General features: G+C 48.6%; 1 protein-coding gene across 1 annotated transcript in view; it reads right to left on the bottom strand.

Moving 5' to 3' along the window:
* PDLIM4 (PDZ and LIM domain 4) overlaps positions 1-16,512 on the bottom strand; it is a 23,698-nt gene extending 7,186 nt beyond the window's left edge. The window contains exons 1-2 of the mRNA XM_010001216.1: positions 16,367-16,512; positions 8,100-8,184 (exon numbers count right to left, since the gene is read on the bottom strand). Of these exons, the coding sequence (XP_009999518.1) occupies positions 8,100-8,184; positions 16,367-16,494 (213 nt within the window). The 5' untranslated portion in view covers positions 16,495-16,512. The remainder of the gene's footprint in view (positions 1-8,099; positions 8,185-16,366) is intronic.
* Positions 16,513-17,142: the final 630 nt, after the last annotated feature.

Raw genomic sequence — 17,142 nt, 5'->3', positions numbered from 1 at the left:
TGCTGAAGTGTATTTGCTATTACCACAAAAATCAGGGCTGGGAATCTGCTTCTCCCTGTGCCTTGCATCACTCCCAGAGCATGGAGTGCTCTCCTGGCTTGGGGACAAGCACTCCTCACTTACCAAACACCAAAACACCATAAAGCTCCATCTCTGCAGCCACCCATACAGGTTGGGCATGACCTGCAGCCAAGGGACCAATCTGGGTATTTTCATTCACTTGTAACTACCCCTGGCCACAAAGATCTGTGTTCATTTGGGGAGGTTTGCTCCCAAAATAAGATCAGAAATTAACAGTGTGAGAAACACCTTGGCCAAGGGTTTAGCTTGGCCTTCATATTTTCATTGGCTTGTTAATTCCCAAGGCAAACTATGGAAATCTTTGTGCTGTATGACCTCAAGTCAGGAACTCAGATGCCATTAAAACACAAGTTTTCCATATTATTTTACCTACATAAAACATTACCTACATGTTTTTCCAAGGCTTTGTTATTCTGCCCTGCACACATCCATAAATCCAACCCAGGCTGCCAGAGCCAGGCTTTACCCACCCAAACTCAGCCTGGGGAGTGACCAGCAGCCCCTTCCCCAGGGAAAGGCTCATTCCAGCTATTGGGAAAAGCAGCAGAAAGCTGAACACAGCCTAAGGCTGCTGCTATTTCCAGCTACATGAGTCAGAAACACCAATGGGAGAAACAGATGCTTGTGTAAAAGGTGGTAATATGTTTAATCTGGTTTAATCTGTTTAATGTGGTTTAATCTGTTTTAATCTGGTTTATTCTGTTTCAGGAGAGACCCTCAGCAATCCTGCCTTGCAACAGCTTCTCAGTAGACTGAATCTGATGCAAAACCAAGCAGAAGAGGAAAACACTGTCCTGTGAACAAATAACCAAGTGCATGTTGCAGGGCTGTAATACAAAGCTTGCTTTTGACTGAAATAATCCAATAAATACTAATTGGAAGCAAATGTTGATCACTGGAGCATGTCAGGAAACACCGGTGCTCCCAAGCCTTGTAAAAACCAACAGCTACAAGGAATAAAAACCAGATCCTGCTAGAAAGTCCAATCCTCCAGTTCTTCCCGAGGCAAAAGTCCCATTGATAAGAACAGGCCTGGAGGATGAGCTGCAGGAAGCTGCCTAGGATGGGGTTTTTCTGCCACCAGCTACAAAGCCTGCAGACTCAGACAAGCTCCCAGCACTTCCACCACCTCAGCAGCCACCCCGAGCCCTCCGGGCTCTGCTCCTTCCACACTGTGCCTGCACACACATGTGGGGAAAGCTGCTGCCAGCATCACAACTTCAAATTATCTATTAAAAAAGGAATTTTGCTGCCAGGAATAATATAATTTTAACTGCTCCCCAGTTCGTGCTCTTCAGTAAATAAATAAATTGAAAATACAACCAGGCTACGGGTTCCAACTCCCAGATTTACTTTATTATTTCAAGGGAAATAAAGAACTTTCAACTGTGACACAGAGAGGAAAAGAAGGACCATAAACATTCCGGGGTAAAAAGCAATGGTCTGTGCTGGCTGGCCACTGTGAGCCACAGGGTTCTGCTTTTTTAAAAGCCTTTAGTGTTAATTATCTGTGCACGGGGGCTCAGATGCACAGCCGGTCTGAGGGAAGCGGCGCCGGGGCCTCTGCCTGCAGGAGACAGGGATGGGTCCTCTTCTCTGGCCCCAGGGGCTCCTCCACACCAAACCCTTCGTTGGGGCTGTTTCTGGAATGAAAACCTCCTCCATCCAAGGGCCTGGAGACCATAACCTCCATGGACTCACTTTAATCCAAGGCAGCTTGCAAAGCCTCGGCTGTTGCTCCTTGTTAAACTCAGCAATTTGTACATCGAGAGCAAACGTTGCTCTAAAACTGAAGCTTATTGCTTGGGCACTCTGCAAAAGGCATGAAAGCCTGATGATGGAGACATGGCATTGCAGAGCTCTCCCTGCACTGCTGAGCTTCTGAGCATCCCTGATTGCCACCGGCCCCTCGTCCCGGCAGGAGGAGGATGCTGCTGCTGGTGGCAGCTCACCCTGATGTCTGCTCAGGTTATAAAGCCACAGATGACCCAGCAGCATCCGTAGGGATCAGCAGACTCCTCTTGATAAACATCAGGGCACTCCTGCTACCCTAACACCTACAAGACCATGGAGATGAGGCAATGGAGGTCCCTCAGCCTTTTCCACCAAGCTCTCTGCAGGCTCTGGAGAGCTGTGCTTCATGCTGGGGGCAGCTAATGGCTTTGTGGGAAACACACAAAGCATTTACCCCTCCAGAGAACACCAGCCTTTGCCTCCCCTGCTGCTCTCAGCTTCTCTGGAACCCGATATCCCTGTTGCACAAAAAGCTGCTCCCAGAATGGAGCTCAGTCTGCTTTTTCTCATCTCAAGGGCTGTGAGACCTCTGCCAGGCTTCATGTTGTGCAACACACTCATGCAGTTGTTCTCGGAAACCTAGAACCAGATGGATTTCTTTGCAGTTCTCAAATTCAAGATCAGAACAAACTTCCCCCCTTCGGGACCTCATTTGCTTTCCTCTGCTGGCTGCTCCTCCTGCTTTTTACGGCCTCTCTTAAATTCAGAGGGTTTGCAAACCCTTCCTCAAAGCTGGCCTGGGAAGCTTCACCAAGGAGAATGCTTTTAGCTTATGAAACAGAGACTCACAATGTGTTTTCTCACGCCTGCCTCCCAGGACCATCAGTTCTGAAGTATAACCAACCTCCTGCCACACAGCACCGGGAGCTCCTCCAGCCCAGGCAAACACGATGCATGAGCCACCCCAGCATGGGGACATGAGGCAGAGCTGAGAAGGAGCTGCTTGGATGGGTGGAATCCCAACACCCAGGAGCAGGTGGGTCTTGGGGTGGTGCCAATGCAGCATGATGAGCAGTGAGCACCTTTGGGCAGTGCCCACCCAGACCAACCCTCTCCGCTCATCACTCCCTGGAGACCCCCAGCCTGTCCCTTCCCACAGGGGGAAGGAATGAGCAGAGGAAAAGGGATTATTTGGAGGAGAATGAGCCATACAAACAAAAAATAGGTGACTTGTAGCAAGCACCTGCCTTGCCCAGCCCTTCTCAAACCATCTCCTCCTTCTGCTGCACCCGTCAGCACCACATGAGCACAGCCTGTGCCTTTTGTATTCAAGGGAGAGATGTTGAATGACAGGTTACTTGGATTTAATCCTCAGAATTCCTCACTGAGCCAGAAACATGGAGAGCTTTTTTTCCTTCTTCCTTCTACAAGCACTTATTCAATTTCTAGCAAATCCCTCTGCTCCCCACTGCTTTTTACCAGATCTCCTTTCCCTCCCATCAGCTGAAGGTATTTCATTTAGCTACAGCGCGATGCTCAGACACGGCCAGAGGAGCAGGGAGCACGACCAGCAAAGGAATGGAGCTCAAATGCTTTTCACAGGACATATTGTATCCAATTTCAGGAAACATGTAGGGAGCATGAAAAGAATCAAGCTGAAGATTTCAGCAGAAACACAAATAGAGTTGGTGCCTTTGCCCAGCAGAGCTGGAGCACACAGGAGGTAACGGATTCAATGATTGGCTTTGCCTGTTCCAACCCTGCTAGAACAGCTGAATTGGGGCACTTTAGTCCCCCAAGACTGAAATAGGACAGAAGACTCAAAAAGTGAATACTTCTATCAAAGATTTTATTATTTTACATATTTTGCAGAATGCCCTCTTTGTCCTTCCAGCCTGTTTCAGCTCCACATCCCGAGCTCCAGAGGCCACAGGCTTTAGACACAGTTTTAGAGAACATCAGACTTTGTGTTCTGATCCAAAGCAATTAAAGTTTATCCACTTCACTGTTTTCAATTAGACCTTTAAAGGCCAGAAGTACAAACAACATAATTCAGCTAATTTTCCAGACTATCAGAGATTAACTGAAGATCACCAGTTTGAGAAGCCAACATTGGCTCCTACAACCTACAACCATGTGCTTTGAGCAACAACAGTTCTGGCACATCTGAGAAACCTTCCCTGTGAGCAGACCCAGCAGCACAGAGCTGAACACACCTCCAAAATTACCCCTCCGAGCCCCAAACCCATCCTGGACTCCAAGAGTTGGGACTTGACAGAAAGCATCCACTGCCCTTGCCTTGGGCACTGCAGAGTCACTGGTGGCAGTGCCAGGCTGTGGGTCACTGTGCCAGGAGAGACAGTCCTGGAGAGGTACCTGCTGATCATCATCTACTACCTTTAAACTATGGGTCATTTCTGACTGGGTTATAGCACCCGTGACAAGAGTCACCCCAAATGTATTTGCCTGGAGAGGAAAGTTCCTGAACCCTTTTGTAAACAATGGTTAGGAATTTCTTAACCTCCAGGAGGAAGAGACAGAAGGAGGGCTCGCATGAGAAGCAGCTCTGTGATGTAAAATGAGATGTTACGAAAATAAACTGGTTTAGGGAAAGCTACAAAAAATATTCCAGCTCTATATTCCCACATCACATGTGCTGCACAATATATAGTGCAGAACACTTTGAACCCAAGGACAACCTCTCACAATCACAAAGAATTAAGCTACACAGACCCTTGTTGAAAGAGAAAACACTTTTCCACCTCGGTGTGGCCACCAATGAGGGGCTGAGGGCCAGTGGCAAGGAGCTGAGGGCCAGTGGCTCCCAGCAAACAGCTTTGATCCCTGGGAGAAGCCACAGCCCTCATGCAACTTCAAGAGCTCAAAAGGGACTTGGGCTGCAAGGCCACAACCTGATCTCTTAAGCTCCCTGGCTCCCCAGCAGGCTCTTCAAAATCCACAGCCATGGAAAAAAGTTACCTGGGACTCACAAGAATGATTAAAATGTGTTTCCATTTATCCTGCCTGCTTCAGTGCAAAGGGCATGTTTTTAATATCAGCAGTGCAGGGGGTGTGTAACAGGAGGACAGAGGAGGGCTTTGTACAAGTGAGCTGGTTCATGAACACTTGGGTACAGACTCCGGGGCCAAGGGCTCTGCTGCACCAGGGGGGCACAGGACAGACCTTTTCCAGACCTTTTCCAACCCCCCTCGGGCAAATTCTGCAGAAAAAGCCCTTCTGCACAGGCAGGGCACACACATTTGGAGATGGGGGAACTGCTGGATTGCAGGAACACAGTCAACTCTGAGTAAAGCACGAGTATCTCCAGCTCTCACCACAACCTCAAGCTCAGCTTCACACACAAACTGAACTAAGTCATTTTAGAACAAATTAGACTTGGTGAAGAAGTCCTAAGAGTAAAAGAATTTCTGTGCATCCTGTAAGTAGTGTTTCACTTTCATCCATCCAGAACAACTTAATGATCATGAATAGAAAATAAATTCTGGTGCAACCTCCAGGTATTTTTGCAATACATTGTACAACAAAGGGAGAAGAGCCTCAAAACTCCTCCATGCTCCAGCAGCACCAGTGCCCTCCTGCCAGGTGACTACCCAGCCTTAGCTAAACTCAATGACAGTCCAAACCCTACAATGGATTTTCTCTCCACTTTCCAGTGTTAATGGTCCCATTTCCAAACCTGGAGCAGCCAGGTGCATTGCAGGGGACTGCTCCTCAGTGCAGGAATCCTGCTGATGTTCCTGCCAGGCACAGGCTGCTCCCTGTGGGATCAACACCCCCCTGCTAGAAAACAATGTTCACTAGAGGGAAAAAAACCCCAAGACCATGACAAGTATCCCAGCAGATCACAAAAGTGACTGCAAAGAGCAATTTGTTCACATTAAGTGAGCAGCAAGGAGAAATGAAATGGGAGAAGTTGTTTTCCCCGATGGAGAACAAAGACGCTGAACTACTCGTGTGCTGCCAAACAACCCTCACTGAGTACAGAAGCAGGCAGGTTCCTTACCTGTGTTAACAAAGACATCACTGAAACTGATGTTATCTAGTAAAACAACCCAGTATGTATCTTCATTAGCTCTTTATCCAACAGCACTTTCAATTTTGTCCTAAATCAACCCACACTGTTACTATTTCAGTTCAGCTCCTATTTACCTTCCATGAGGACAAACTATTCAAGTTAACTGGACAGAAGAAAACACCATGTGGAAGTTTTCACTCCAATTCTTTTCCCCCTTTTATCCTAAGATTTTTTTTTTTCCTCTTTCATTTACCAGGATTCTTGAAGCTCACTTAATAAAGATGCTGATTTTTATAGGAGATATGTAGAGAATTTCATAGAAAAGGTTACAGCTCAACATGTTGCAGCGGTACCGAGAAAATTCCTTGGCTTTCAAGTGAGTCATAATACTGTACCACAGGAAAAAAATAATAAACCCAAGCACACACCAACTCGTGTGTAATCTTCTCACCCAGTAAATCAGATCAGCAGGTTCTGGTGGTGCAGAAACCCCTGATACCTGGGTGTGAAATGCTGCCCGAGGCTGACGACAGCGGCCGTCAGGACTCCGCGTGTTTTTGCTCTTAAATCAGTCCCAAACCAACACGCTGGGAGCTCCCGTGGGGCAGGAACACGGTCTCGTGCCAGGGAATTATCTCATCCTTTGTTTTCCCCAAAAGGAGGCAGCTGCTTTCCTGGCCCTCCTGCCCCAGCAGCACCAGCCGATGCCCACGCAGGGCTGTGGGACGGGGGTCTCAGCAAGAGGATTTCCAGGAGCAGCCGTGGCCCATCCTGCCCTCCCAGCCCCACCCAGGCAGGAAGGAAGGTTGGTCACCTTGGGAAAGGAAATCCCACCTCTCCAGTGAGGAGGTTTCAAGCCCTGGCTTCACAGAATTAACTGTGGCCCAGGCCATTTGCTTTTGCCAAGACAGTGATGGAAGTTCCTTGCGTAACACCAGCCCGCTGAGAACTTAAAGAAACACTCAGAGCCAATTAATCTAATGAGGAGTCTTTTATCCTTAATTAAAAGGAGTAACGTTGATCTACTGAGACCAAAACATAAATATGAGAATATTTAAGACAATTTTAAGTCTGTTACAATCGGTGCTGAGGGACAAGTTACCCTCCTCCCTGCTCTGCTGTGGGACACCATTGCTCTCCCTGCTGCCCAGAACGGGGACACGGGAGGCTCAGACTCACACCACAACCCCCACATAAAATTGTCTTCATTTTTTTCATTAGGAGCCAGTGTGGTCAGGGTACTAGATTGACATTTTTCTGGGGTGGCTCTTTCTGAGGTCAGGGTGGGAATGAAAAGCTCAGGGCAATGACTTTGAGCCAAGCTTTACTTCACAATGAGTCGTTTCTTTCAAACAACCAAGTGAGCACCTTTGCTCCAGGGGCTGGAGGAATCCAGCCTGGGACAGCCCCAGGCCCTGCCATCTCCCAGGGGATGAGATGCCTGCTGATGCCATCACTGGTATCATTCAAGCCAGAGGACATCTGGGATAAGACAGGGGTTAGGACAGCTGCTGGCACATGTCCCAAGCCCAGGGGACAGTCAGTTCAGGGAGGGTGAAGAATCAACCAGCACATCTTGGGTAAGCCCACAGCAGGAACACTCCACTGGTACCTCTTTCACCTCCTCTCTGGGGAGCCCAAAAAGCCATTAAGCAAGAGGAAGTGGGGATCCAACCACTGAAGAAGAGCACAAGCAGAAATTTGCTGCCTTTACCTGATTTTTCTTTTTCCCACACCTCTCAGTCCCGTGCCACAAACACGTCTGCTTTTCCCACTGAGAACTCCACAGATTTAGACATTTTCAGTGTAGGTCTAGATTGAGGAAAAACCCATCCCTACCCCCTCATTATACTCTATGTAACTGTCTAATTTTTAAAAAGATCCATGTGTAAAATATATATTAATAGTCAGATTCAAATCCAATCTGCATTAAACCTCAGAAATGTTGTCTCTGGCAGAGGAACTGCTGCACATTTGGTCTTTATTTAATATTATTCATAGGGTTTGGGGCACATAAAAGTCTATTAAGAAAAAATATCTGTCAAAAAAGATTGGTGCAATTGATGAATGAAGCAAACACTTCCAGAACTCGAAGCCCAAGCACACACATCACCCTGCCCTGGCAGTGCAGAAAGATGAGCAGATCTGTGAGCTGCTTGTGTGTGATACCAGGGCAGGTTTGTGGGTGCTGCTGTTCCCCAGCCACTCTCCCCACTGCCCCAGGGTGGGTGCAGGGCTGCTGCCCTACCTGTGCCTCTGGCTCAACGCTGATCCTGTAGGCTTGAGCTTTGCCATCTTCCAGAACAGGAGGTGACCAGGTCTTCCCTTCAGCTCTGCAAGGGGACATTTAATAAACTCAACTTTAACTGCTTTTAAGAAAACCACAACAAACCAGAAAAAAACCCAAGCAACTAAACCCTCAGACTTCTTTCCAAAAAGAAAAACATAGAAAAGCCCCAACCCCCAAACAGATAGAGAGCACACAGGCCTGCCAGGGAATGAATATATACATGTGTTTGTCTAAAATTATCCTCAGAAATAATACAGTGGTAAATCGAGAGTATGCCAGTTCCACACTATTGAAACCACGAAGCTCAAAACCATCCTTGAACTACAGGCTCCAACTCAGTGTCAGGTTTAAGATACAAACTTATTTCAGTTCACAAAATGGGTAGACAGGCTTGTGGTGGTTCTTGTTTTGTATATTCCTAGCTTTGCCTCTTTATTTTGGTCCTGAATCCTGAAATCTGATCATGTATTAGCCATATATATATGTGTATATATATATTAGCCATATATATTTATATATATAAATAACTGTCTTTCCTGGGATGCTTACTCCAGAAGGCACAGACACATGAGCTTTCCTGGATGCTAAGAAGTTGAGCTAGGAGATGGGAACTGCTTGAAGTGCAAGATAAAATTTTCAAAGGCAAACTACCCTTTCTGTCCTCACAATCTGCACACACACCTCGTGATGCCAGTGGGAATTCCTGCCCCTCTCTGCAGCCACACATCCTTCCTCAGACTCTGGCCCCTGCCACACTCAGCTGGGGTTTAATGATCTGCAGAGTCCAAGCTTCAAAAATGAGGAGGCTTCAAAAAAGGTTTTAACCCAGGAATCCTTCAGGTGGATTTTTACCTTTAGTATTTTGCATCTCAACTGGCCAGCACACAATCCTGCCTTTCCAAATGGGGGGGCTGACCTGAAACCCACCAAAGCAAAGACCCCCACTGGCTTTTACACACTTTGGATCCATCCCCTGAGGATTTAAGCTGTTTTTGTCCCAAACCACTACTCAGTACTACCACCAGCTTTTCAACAGGGCAGAACCTGCTCTCCCTTGATGCCTTGTTCCAATTAATCATCTTCACCATAATAACTTCAGTTTTTAGGCTGGGACCCTTTTTTAAGTTGGTCTTTCCAACTGTTTTACAGTGGGGTAAAGAAAGCCAGTGTTCCCAGGAACAGCAGCATTCCTAGCAACCCCAACTTGCTTTTTGCCATGATCCAGCACTGTGTATATTACTTCCACATGAATAATTTCATCCGGAGGCCCAGAACAATGAAAATGCCTAATTACATTGGCAGTGATCACCCTTATCATTTCCGTGCTTTCTCCCTGACCTGTGATCATCCTGCTGAGCACTTGCTGAGAAGGGGCTGTTATGGAACTCCCCCTCACTCTGCTCTGGAGCCCATGTGCCAAACACAGCTGAAAATATCCCCATAGACTTCGATTTGCCAGTTAATAAGAACTGAGATCCAGAAAGTGATTCCAATTGCAGAAGCCACTGGAACAGGTTGCCCAGGGAAGCTGTGGCTGCCCCATCCCTGGCAGTGTTGAAGGGCAGGTTGGATGGGGCTTGGAGCAGCCTGGGCTGGTGGGAGGTGTCCCTGCCCATGCATGGGGTTGGATCTGGAGGAGCTTTAAGGTCCCTTCCAACCCAAACCATTCCATGATATCAGTAAATCTACTCTTCATGAAGCTGCAGCATGTGGTCCCCACTCCTGACAGCACTTCCCAGTTGGATTGTCCCAGTTCCCCACCAACTCTGACCAGCAAAGCTCACACTGGCTGGACCAGAAAACAGCTAAACTTGAGTTTTCCAAAAATCAATAGTGTCTTTACACTTCATGAAAGACACAGCCAGACTTTGGCTTGGACAGCCCCTTCACAGTCAGTACTTTTAATGATTAAACTCAAGGCTTCACCATCAGCTCTTCAGAGCGACCAAAAGGTTTTTGGTCCAAGCAAAGTGGCTTCACAGAGCTCCCAGCACTGGCCTGAGCAAAGCCAGGCTCAGCCCAGCCACAGCTTCCACTTGAACAACTCTGAAACTACACTGACCCAGCACAATGTAGGTGCCATTTGACACCTCTACAGGCAGAGGAGACTGGGAGAAACACCAGCCCCACCAAAGAGCAAGGCACCCACACTCCCAGCAGCACCAGTGCAGGGGGATCAGCACAGCCACCCTTCACACCACCAACAGGCAGAGCTTTGTCTTTAGGAAACAGCAAAAACCCACCACACTCCTCTAGAGTGAGGGGTGAGAGATCAGACTCAAATGTTCCGAGTCATTTCATTTACAGCCCCAGGACAGGAAAGTGTTTTCAGATGTGTCAGAGGGGCTGAAGCTACGTGGAAATCATTACCCTGCGCTAGCAACACTCCCCTCTGTTTCACCAGCTGCTGGGACAATCCTAAGCCAAATAACTAGACCCAGGTTAGGGCTAGGCCTCCAACATGGGCCTTCGTGGGAAACAGACCCATTAACAACTAAACAAATGAAGTTGCAGACACCTCTTATCCCACTATTTGTTTTCTAAAAGTCTCACCATCATTCTCAGAAGATTACTTGCACATGCTCACGTATTTTACCAAAATGTTTTTTCACCTGGCAACAATCTGCAAGTCTTGCTCTGTACATTTGTAGAGCTGCCTTTAAGTTGAAGGAATTCCTGGGTCTTATTGAATTTTTAATTTCTCCACCCCCTCATAAACTAACATTTAGCACTTGGGAAAGTGCTAGAGCAGACCCAGGGCACTGATGTCTGCTGCTGGGCAGGTGGGAGGGGTGACAAGCTGCACCAGGCTCCAGAACCAGCCCTGCTGCTGTACTGCACCCCAACCTGTACAGTTCCTTCTTGGAGGTGGTGGCTCCAGGATCCTGCCCATCTCCTGGACACTATTCACCTCTTGTGATGGGACATCACCATGGCCATGGCTGGTGTTCAGCACTGGTATGGCCATTAGCCTTCCAGGAGCTGCATGGAGTCTAGAAGCAGCTACAGGTGGTGCTGGTTCTTCCCCAGGGCTGTCAAACCTCACCAAGAGAGCCAAGGTGGGCAAGGCTGTGCCCAGGCTGGTGAATGGGCAGAGGAGCCAAGCAGCCTGATGGACCTGGCACATCCAGGGCACGCCAAGGAGAAGCTGCAGGATTTCTCCTCCCTTCATCCCTCTCAGCTGAAGCCATCTCTGTGTATCCAGGCTCTGGAAAGCTGCTGGTTTTCCTCTCTCTTAGTCCTCAAGGAGCTCCAGAGGGGAAGCTGTGATTCACTTCTTTCAGTTGTACTTTTCCTGGAAACCTGAGAACATCCCACACTGCCAGCCTGCCCACCCACCTTCCAGCAGCCTGCCCACCCACCCTCCAGACCCCAGCAACGCCTCCAGGGGCTGGGAGAGACCTGGGGGGCACGAGGGAGAACATCCCCTACGTGAGGATCCAGGGACTTCCAGGGCTACATGCTCAGCAGACTCATTATTGGATGTTTTCCCATCGAAATTTCCAGGGAAAGTCCATCTCTAGGCAGAGAGCAGGAACAAACAGAAAATCTTCATACTCGGATTCTCCGAGCGACTCAGCAGAACTGGGGTGGTGATTGGGTCTGTGCTGGTTCTCTGCACCCTATGTGCCTGCAGGGAAGCAGGGCTCATTATCTACCCCCCTGGATGGTGGTTAAAGCCTCACTGCAGTCCTGTCCTTGGGCTCAGCTGCTCCTGCCCCTGGGCTCAACTGCTCCATCTCACACAAAGGAGAACAAACCTAACCAGAAGAACTGCAGCTGATGCCCCTAGAGGAACCCGGGTTGTCCCCAGCTCTGCATGCCAGCTCCCTGCTCAGCCCCTTATCCTTGCTCTGCCAGGGATGCACAGGGCAAAACCACTTCCCAGGCCCCCTGAGCTGCTGTTTAAAAAGAAGAGTTACCACTCCTGAGTGCCCCTCCTGCAGCACACACACCACACTGAAAGGGAAGAAACTGCTGCCAGGATTTATTGCAGGCAGAAGGAACCAAACCTGAACCTTTGAAGACTTATCCTTTGCCACCAGTCAGGAAACAAACCCAACACAACCACCTCAGGGTCCTTGGCTGTGCTTGGGTCCAAGGCAGATGCTGCCAGTCTGGCGCCACACACCAACAACCCCACTGTTATTTTCCAAAGAAAGGGCTGCAACTGGATTGGACTGGGAAGAACAGCATCAAGAATTTTTTTTTGCTTCAAAAAAGTCTCCCAACACACATAAAATCCCCCCTGCACATCACAGGAACATGGAGTGGAGAAGCCAGAAGCACAGTTCTTGCTTGGTAAGGAATTTCCTCACTCGTGTAAATTGGAGACAACTTTGCAGTGAGAAAAAGGAAAAAGAACAAGTTTTGCCATGTGATCATCCTCATCCACACATTTCCATCTCTGAAATCCTTGGCTGCCAGTCAAATGCATAATTTTGTGACTAAACACCAAGATCTCCACCCCATGTTTCTGTGAGCAACAATTCACAGGGCTGCTTAACACTCAGGATCCTCTCCAAAAGCTGCCCCATAACCTGCCCTTACCCTCCCTTGCAGATACCAGTAAGGGTCCCTGTGCCATCTCTGCTTGGGATTCTTGGGATGCAACAGCTGGGAAGAGGATGCTGGAACAAGCTGCCTGATGGGACAATTTAGCTCCAACCCAATTTTGTGGCTCCTTTTATTTGAGCCATGACCTGATCTGAAGGAACAAGCCCTCTCTCACAGGCAGGAGAGCCACGAGATGTTAACATTCCAGGAAGTCTTTAGAAGAGATAAGGAAACACCCAGGAATAGGTAAGCAAGCACAGGGCCAGCTGCACTGCTGAGCTGATGCCTCTGGACCATGGAGTCATTGTGTGCACTGGCCTGGGTGCTGCTGGCCTCCCAGGACAAGAGAGGGTCAATCATGATAAATAAGACTGATTTTAATGCTCAATTACTTGCTCATATGAACACTCAGCAGCTTTGAAATCCCCGTGCCAGACACTACCCTGCTCACTGATAACCTGGCGTTGAGTTTGTAACCAGGGAGGGAAACTTGGAGAGGAAACAAAAGCTCCTTCAACTCCCAGGAGCTGTCCCAGCCCTGCCAGACAAGCTAGGAAGTGATGAGGTTCCTTTCTTGCACCATGAACCTTCCCTGCTGCCTCAAAACTTCACTGCTCCAGGGGTCCCAGTGACACTGCCCCCCCAGCTCCCTCTGGAGTCAGTACAGCCAGGGCAGATGTGCTTCCCAACAGCTGGCACGCTCCTCCAGCCAGCAGGGCTCCAGGTGCTGCTCTCCATTAAGGTATTTGGAAATAACATGTTCACATTCGACCTAGAACTCTGTTTTTTTTTCCTTCCAGGCTGACAACGTGCAGAGATTCTGCAGGGCAGCAGAATTTTTCTCCATTCAGGAGAAAAACCAGTGAGTCCAGCATGACAGCCCTGATGACAGGCTGTGCTAAGGAGGGATGCACTGATCTATTTACAGTCCAGCCACACGGTCACGCCTCACTATGGCCAAGGTTTGCATCCCAACAGAAACCCCACTGACTTCCATAGATCCCTCCCAAGCACAGGACAGGGATGTTGCCTGCACTGCCCAGGGAAGCTTGACGTGCTAATGGTTTATTCCACCCACAAACACAGGATCTTCCTGGCTCATTTCCCCACCTGGGCAACTAAAAGGTCTTAATGAAGCAAATTCCATAAAACAGGATGATCAGCAGCTCCTTCCATCAGATTCATGGGCTCTCTGCATCCCCAACCCCCCCAAAAACCAGACAGGCCACATCAGTCTCAGGACATCCTATCAGACCACACAGTAATTCCCTCTTCTTGCTTTCTCCCACACATCTTCCCCCCATTCCAACTTTCCTACTGAACTTTCTAGTCTAAGGACATTTACTGACCACAGCTTGAAAACAAAGCGAGTCTTGTTCCATATCTGGGTCACACAGAATGTCAGGGGTTCATGGAGAAAGGGCACAGGATGGAAGCAGCCCAGAGGGCACCAGGGGGCTGGAAGCCCTTCACTGCTGGGCTCCCTGCCCAGCTCCTGCCCTCCCTCGGCACACATGCCTGCCTGGAAGGGGCATCCTTAGGTTGAACATGTCCATGAACATCTCCAAATTAACATCTCCAAAGCAAACGAGGTCGTTATTTCAAATGTATTTCAGGCTAAGACACTTATTTAAAAAAAATAAATAAATCTCCTTGTGTTGATTTGCAAACAAAACCCCTCATCCCTGCCCTGGGATGTGCTTCCCTCACCAGCACAAGGTCACTCTGCTCCTGGGAGGCAGGTCCTCGAGCAGGGATTCACTCCCACCGAGGAGGGAACGTCAGACCTGCTTCCAGTGATGACTAACGGCTGGGCAGGGGCATCTGGATCCAACAGGTCTCTCAGGAAACAGGAGGGAGATCCAAGAGCCATGTCACTGAGCACTTGCTTTGGGCCAAACCAAAAATAGAGCTAATAAAGCACGACTGGAGCTGCTGTCCTTACTGTAGAAAGAATAACCCATTCAGTTTTTCCTATCAAGGGCAAGGCTGGTCCCACAGGCTTCCCCAGGCCGAGGTGAGTTTGCTCTTGGAGAGCCACCAAACTGACCTAACACTGTGATCTCCTCCCCAAGAGGAGCCACCCTGTGCTGAGCAGCTCCTCACCATCACCAGCTCCAGTCTGTTCCTGTCTTGCCAAAGCCTGAGCATTTATTTTTTGCCTGGCTGTGAGACAGGAGAGCCTTGAAAATTTGCACTCCTGAAGAAAAAGTCCTGGCAAAACCATTGAAATGCTCTTGCCTAGCAAAGCCCAGGCCACCTCACCCAGGAGCCCTGCACCACTGCCAGGCTGCAGGCCATTTGCCATGGGGGACCCACTGCTCCCCTGGGCACACTGAGAGCTCTCACAGTTGAAAATATCCACCCTGGAAGGTGCAGTTGGGCAAATTCAACTCAAAGAGAGGAGAGGACTCAAGGGCCCCATCTCAGCCAGCAGAGGCCAGTTGACACCCGTGGCTAAAACGAGGTGCAGAAGTGGGAATTCAGCCCATAAACTCAGAGTACAAACCCTTGTATGTGAGAATAAATTGCTGCCACACTGTAGGTGGGAGCCACTGTCAGCAAAACTTTCTTGCAGCTCTGGATAAAGTTGTTCTGCTGCCAAATGAGCTCAGCAGCTGCACCCCAAAACCCTGTGTCACTACACAATGATTTCATAGAATCACAGGGTGGTTTGGATTGGAAGGGACCTTAAAGCTCATCCAGTCCCACCCCCTGCATGTGCAGGGACCCCTCCCAGGCTGCCCCAAGCCCCATCCAACCTGCCCTTCAACACTGCCAGGGATGGGGCAGCTACAGCTTCCCTGGGCAGCCTGGGCCCAGGTCTCACCTCCCTCACAGCAAATAATTTCTTCCTCATGTCTCACCTACATCTCTCCTCCTCCAGTTTTAATCCACTACCCTTTGTCCTCTCACTTCCTGCCCTTGTCCCAGGTCCCTCCCCAGCTTTCCTGGAGCCCCTTCAGGCACTAGAAGGTGCTCTAAGATATTTCTGGAGCTACATGTTTTCCAAAAAGAAGCATAAACAGTAAATGATAGCTCTTGATAGCAGGAAATGCCTTTTTAATCTGAAGTGGAATATTGCATAAACTTATTTTAATCTATTACAGATACCATTAGTGATTTGTGAGCCTTGTAAGGAGCACTTGGTTTGGCTGGATGATTTGTGATTTGTGTTAGGAACCTTGAGCTACAGAACTCATTCCAAAGGAAAGCAAAAAAAAACAAACAACCCCAAACAACCCAAACCTTCATTTTGCCTTGAAATACTCTAAAACAGTGCATTTGGCAGGACCTCCTAATGTACATTCATCAAACAGATGTTTAGGAAAATGACAGGTGTTAATGCAGTGGGAGGCATCACTCAAAGGAGATGGTGATTCCTGGGCTACTCTTGCTTGAGTCGATGAAAGCTCCATTGGCTTGAAGGATCTGACCCAGCCCACAGGCTGCACAAGCTTTGCAAGGTGCCAGCAAGAATCCAGGCTCAGATAAATGAACTGCACCCACTTATTGCAGCAGTGAGTTTTTAAAAATAATTGTCTCCCTGTTTTTAAAAACACAGAAAATTACATGGACTATGAGGCTGCACCAGGAACCACTTTCTGCAGGACAGTCAAGCAAAGCTGATAGGAAAGGGGCACCTCAGACATGAGGGGAGGACCTACCTGTTCACAGAGAGCAGCAGCTGGTCCATGCATGCTTTGATCTTGTTTTGTGCTTCTAGGTGTGTCATGTTCTCTGTGCTCTCCCCATTAATCGCCAGAATAACATCTCCTGGGCACAGGTTTGCCATGGCTGCTTTACTGCCAGGGTTAATCTAGGGGGGGGGAAACAAAAGGGTTACTTAAAAGAATGCTTGGTTTTCAAAGAGCTTGTTTTCTTGGAATAAGTGGCAGATAAAGGGAACAGTTATTGCTGAAGATGACGTGTGTTTTGCCTACCCCAAGGGCATCTACCAGAGGTTGGATGTCAGGGCCAGGGCTCTGGGGTCAGCCCAGCTCCCCGAGGGCCATATCCCACAACAATGCTGCTATAAATCAAGAGATTTCTGTCAACCTTGGCAGTGTGTGCCCAAGTCCCCTCTTCAGATCTGTCTCTTGCTTAAAATAACACAACACTCTCTTTCAGGAGAGCTGCTTTAGAATCCTTGGCCTTAGACCCTGCTGTGAGAGTCAGTCCCTGGAAACCATGCAGCTCTTCCTTTGGCTACTTAGGGGGTTAGAAGATGAGCACAGTCACCCTCACAGCTCCCTGCAGGGAGTTCTGTGGGACATCACTTTTTCCTGACCATCAGTCTAATGACTTGTCTCTTTCTGGCCCTGCACAGAATAACACACAGCTCGTTAAACCCCACAGCTCTTTCCTTCTGGTTTTGTACTGATGCCAGAACCTTCTAAAACTCATAACTGCTTTCCTGAGGAGCTAATGACAGGCCCAGGTA

This window comes from Chaetura pelagica, unplaced genomic scaffold, assembly GCF_000747805.2.
Source record: "Chaetura pelagica isolate M959 unplaced genomic scaffold, ChaPel_1.0 scaffold177, whole genome shotgun sequence".
NCBI lineage: Eukaryota > Metazoa > Chordata > Aves > Apodiformes > Apodidae > Chaetura > Chaetura pelagica.
The sequence above is the reverse complement of the archived record's forward strand: the minus strand, read 5'-3'. Positions and strand labels throughout refer to the sequence as shown.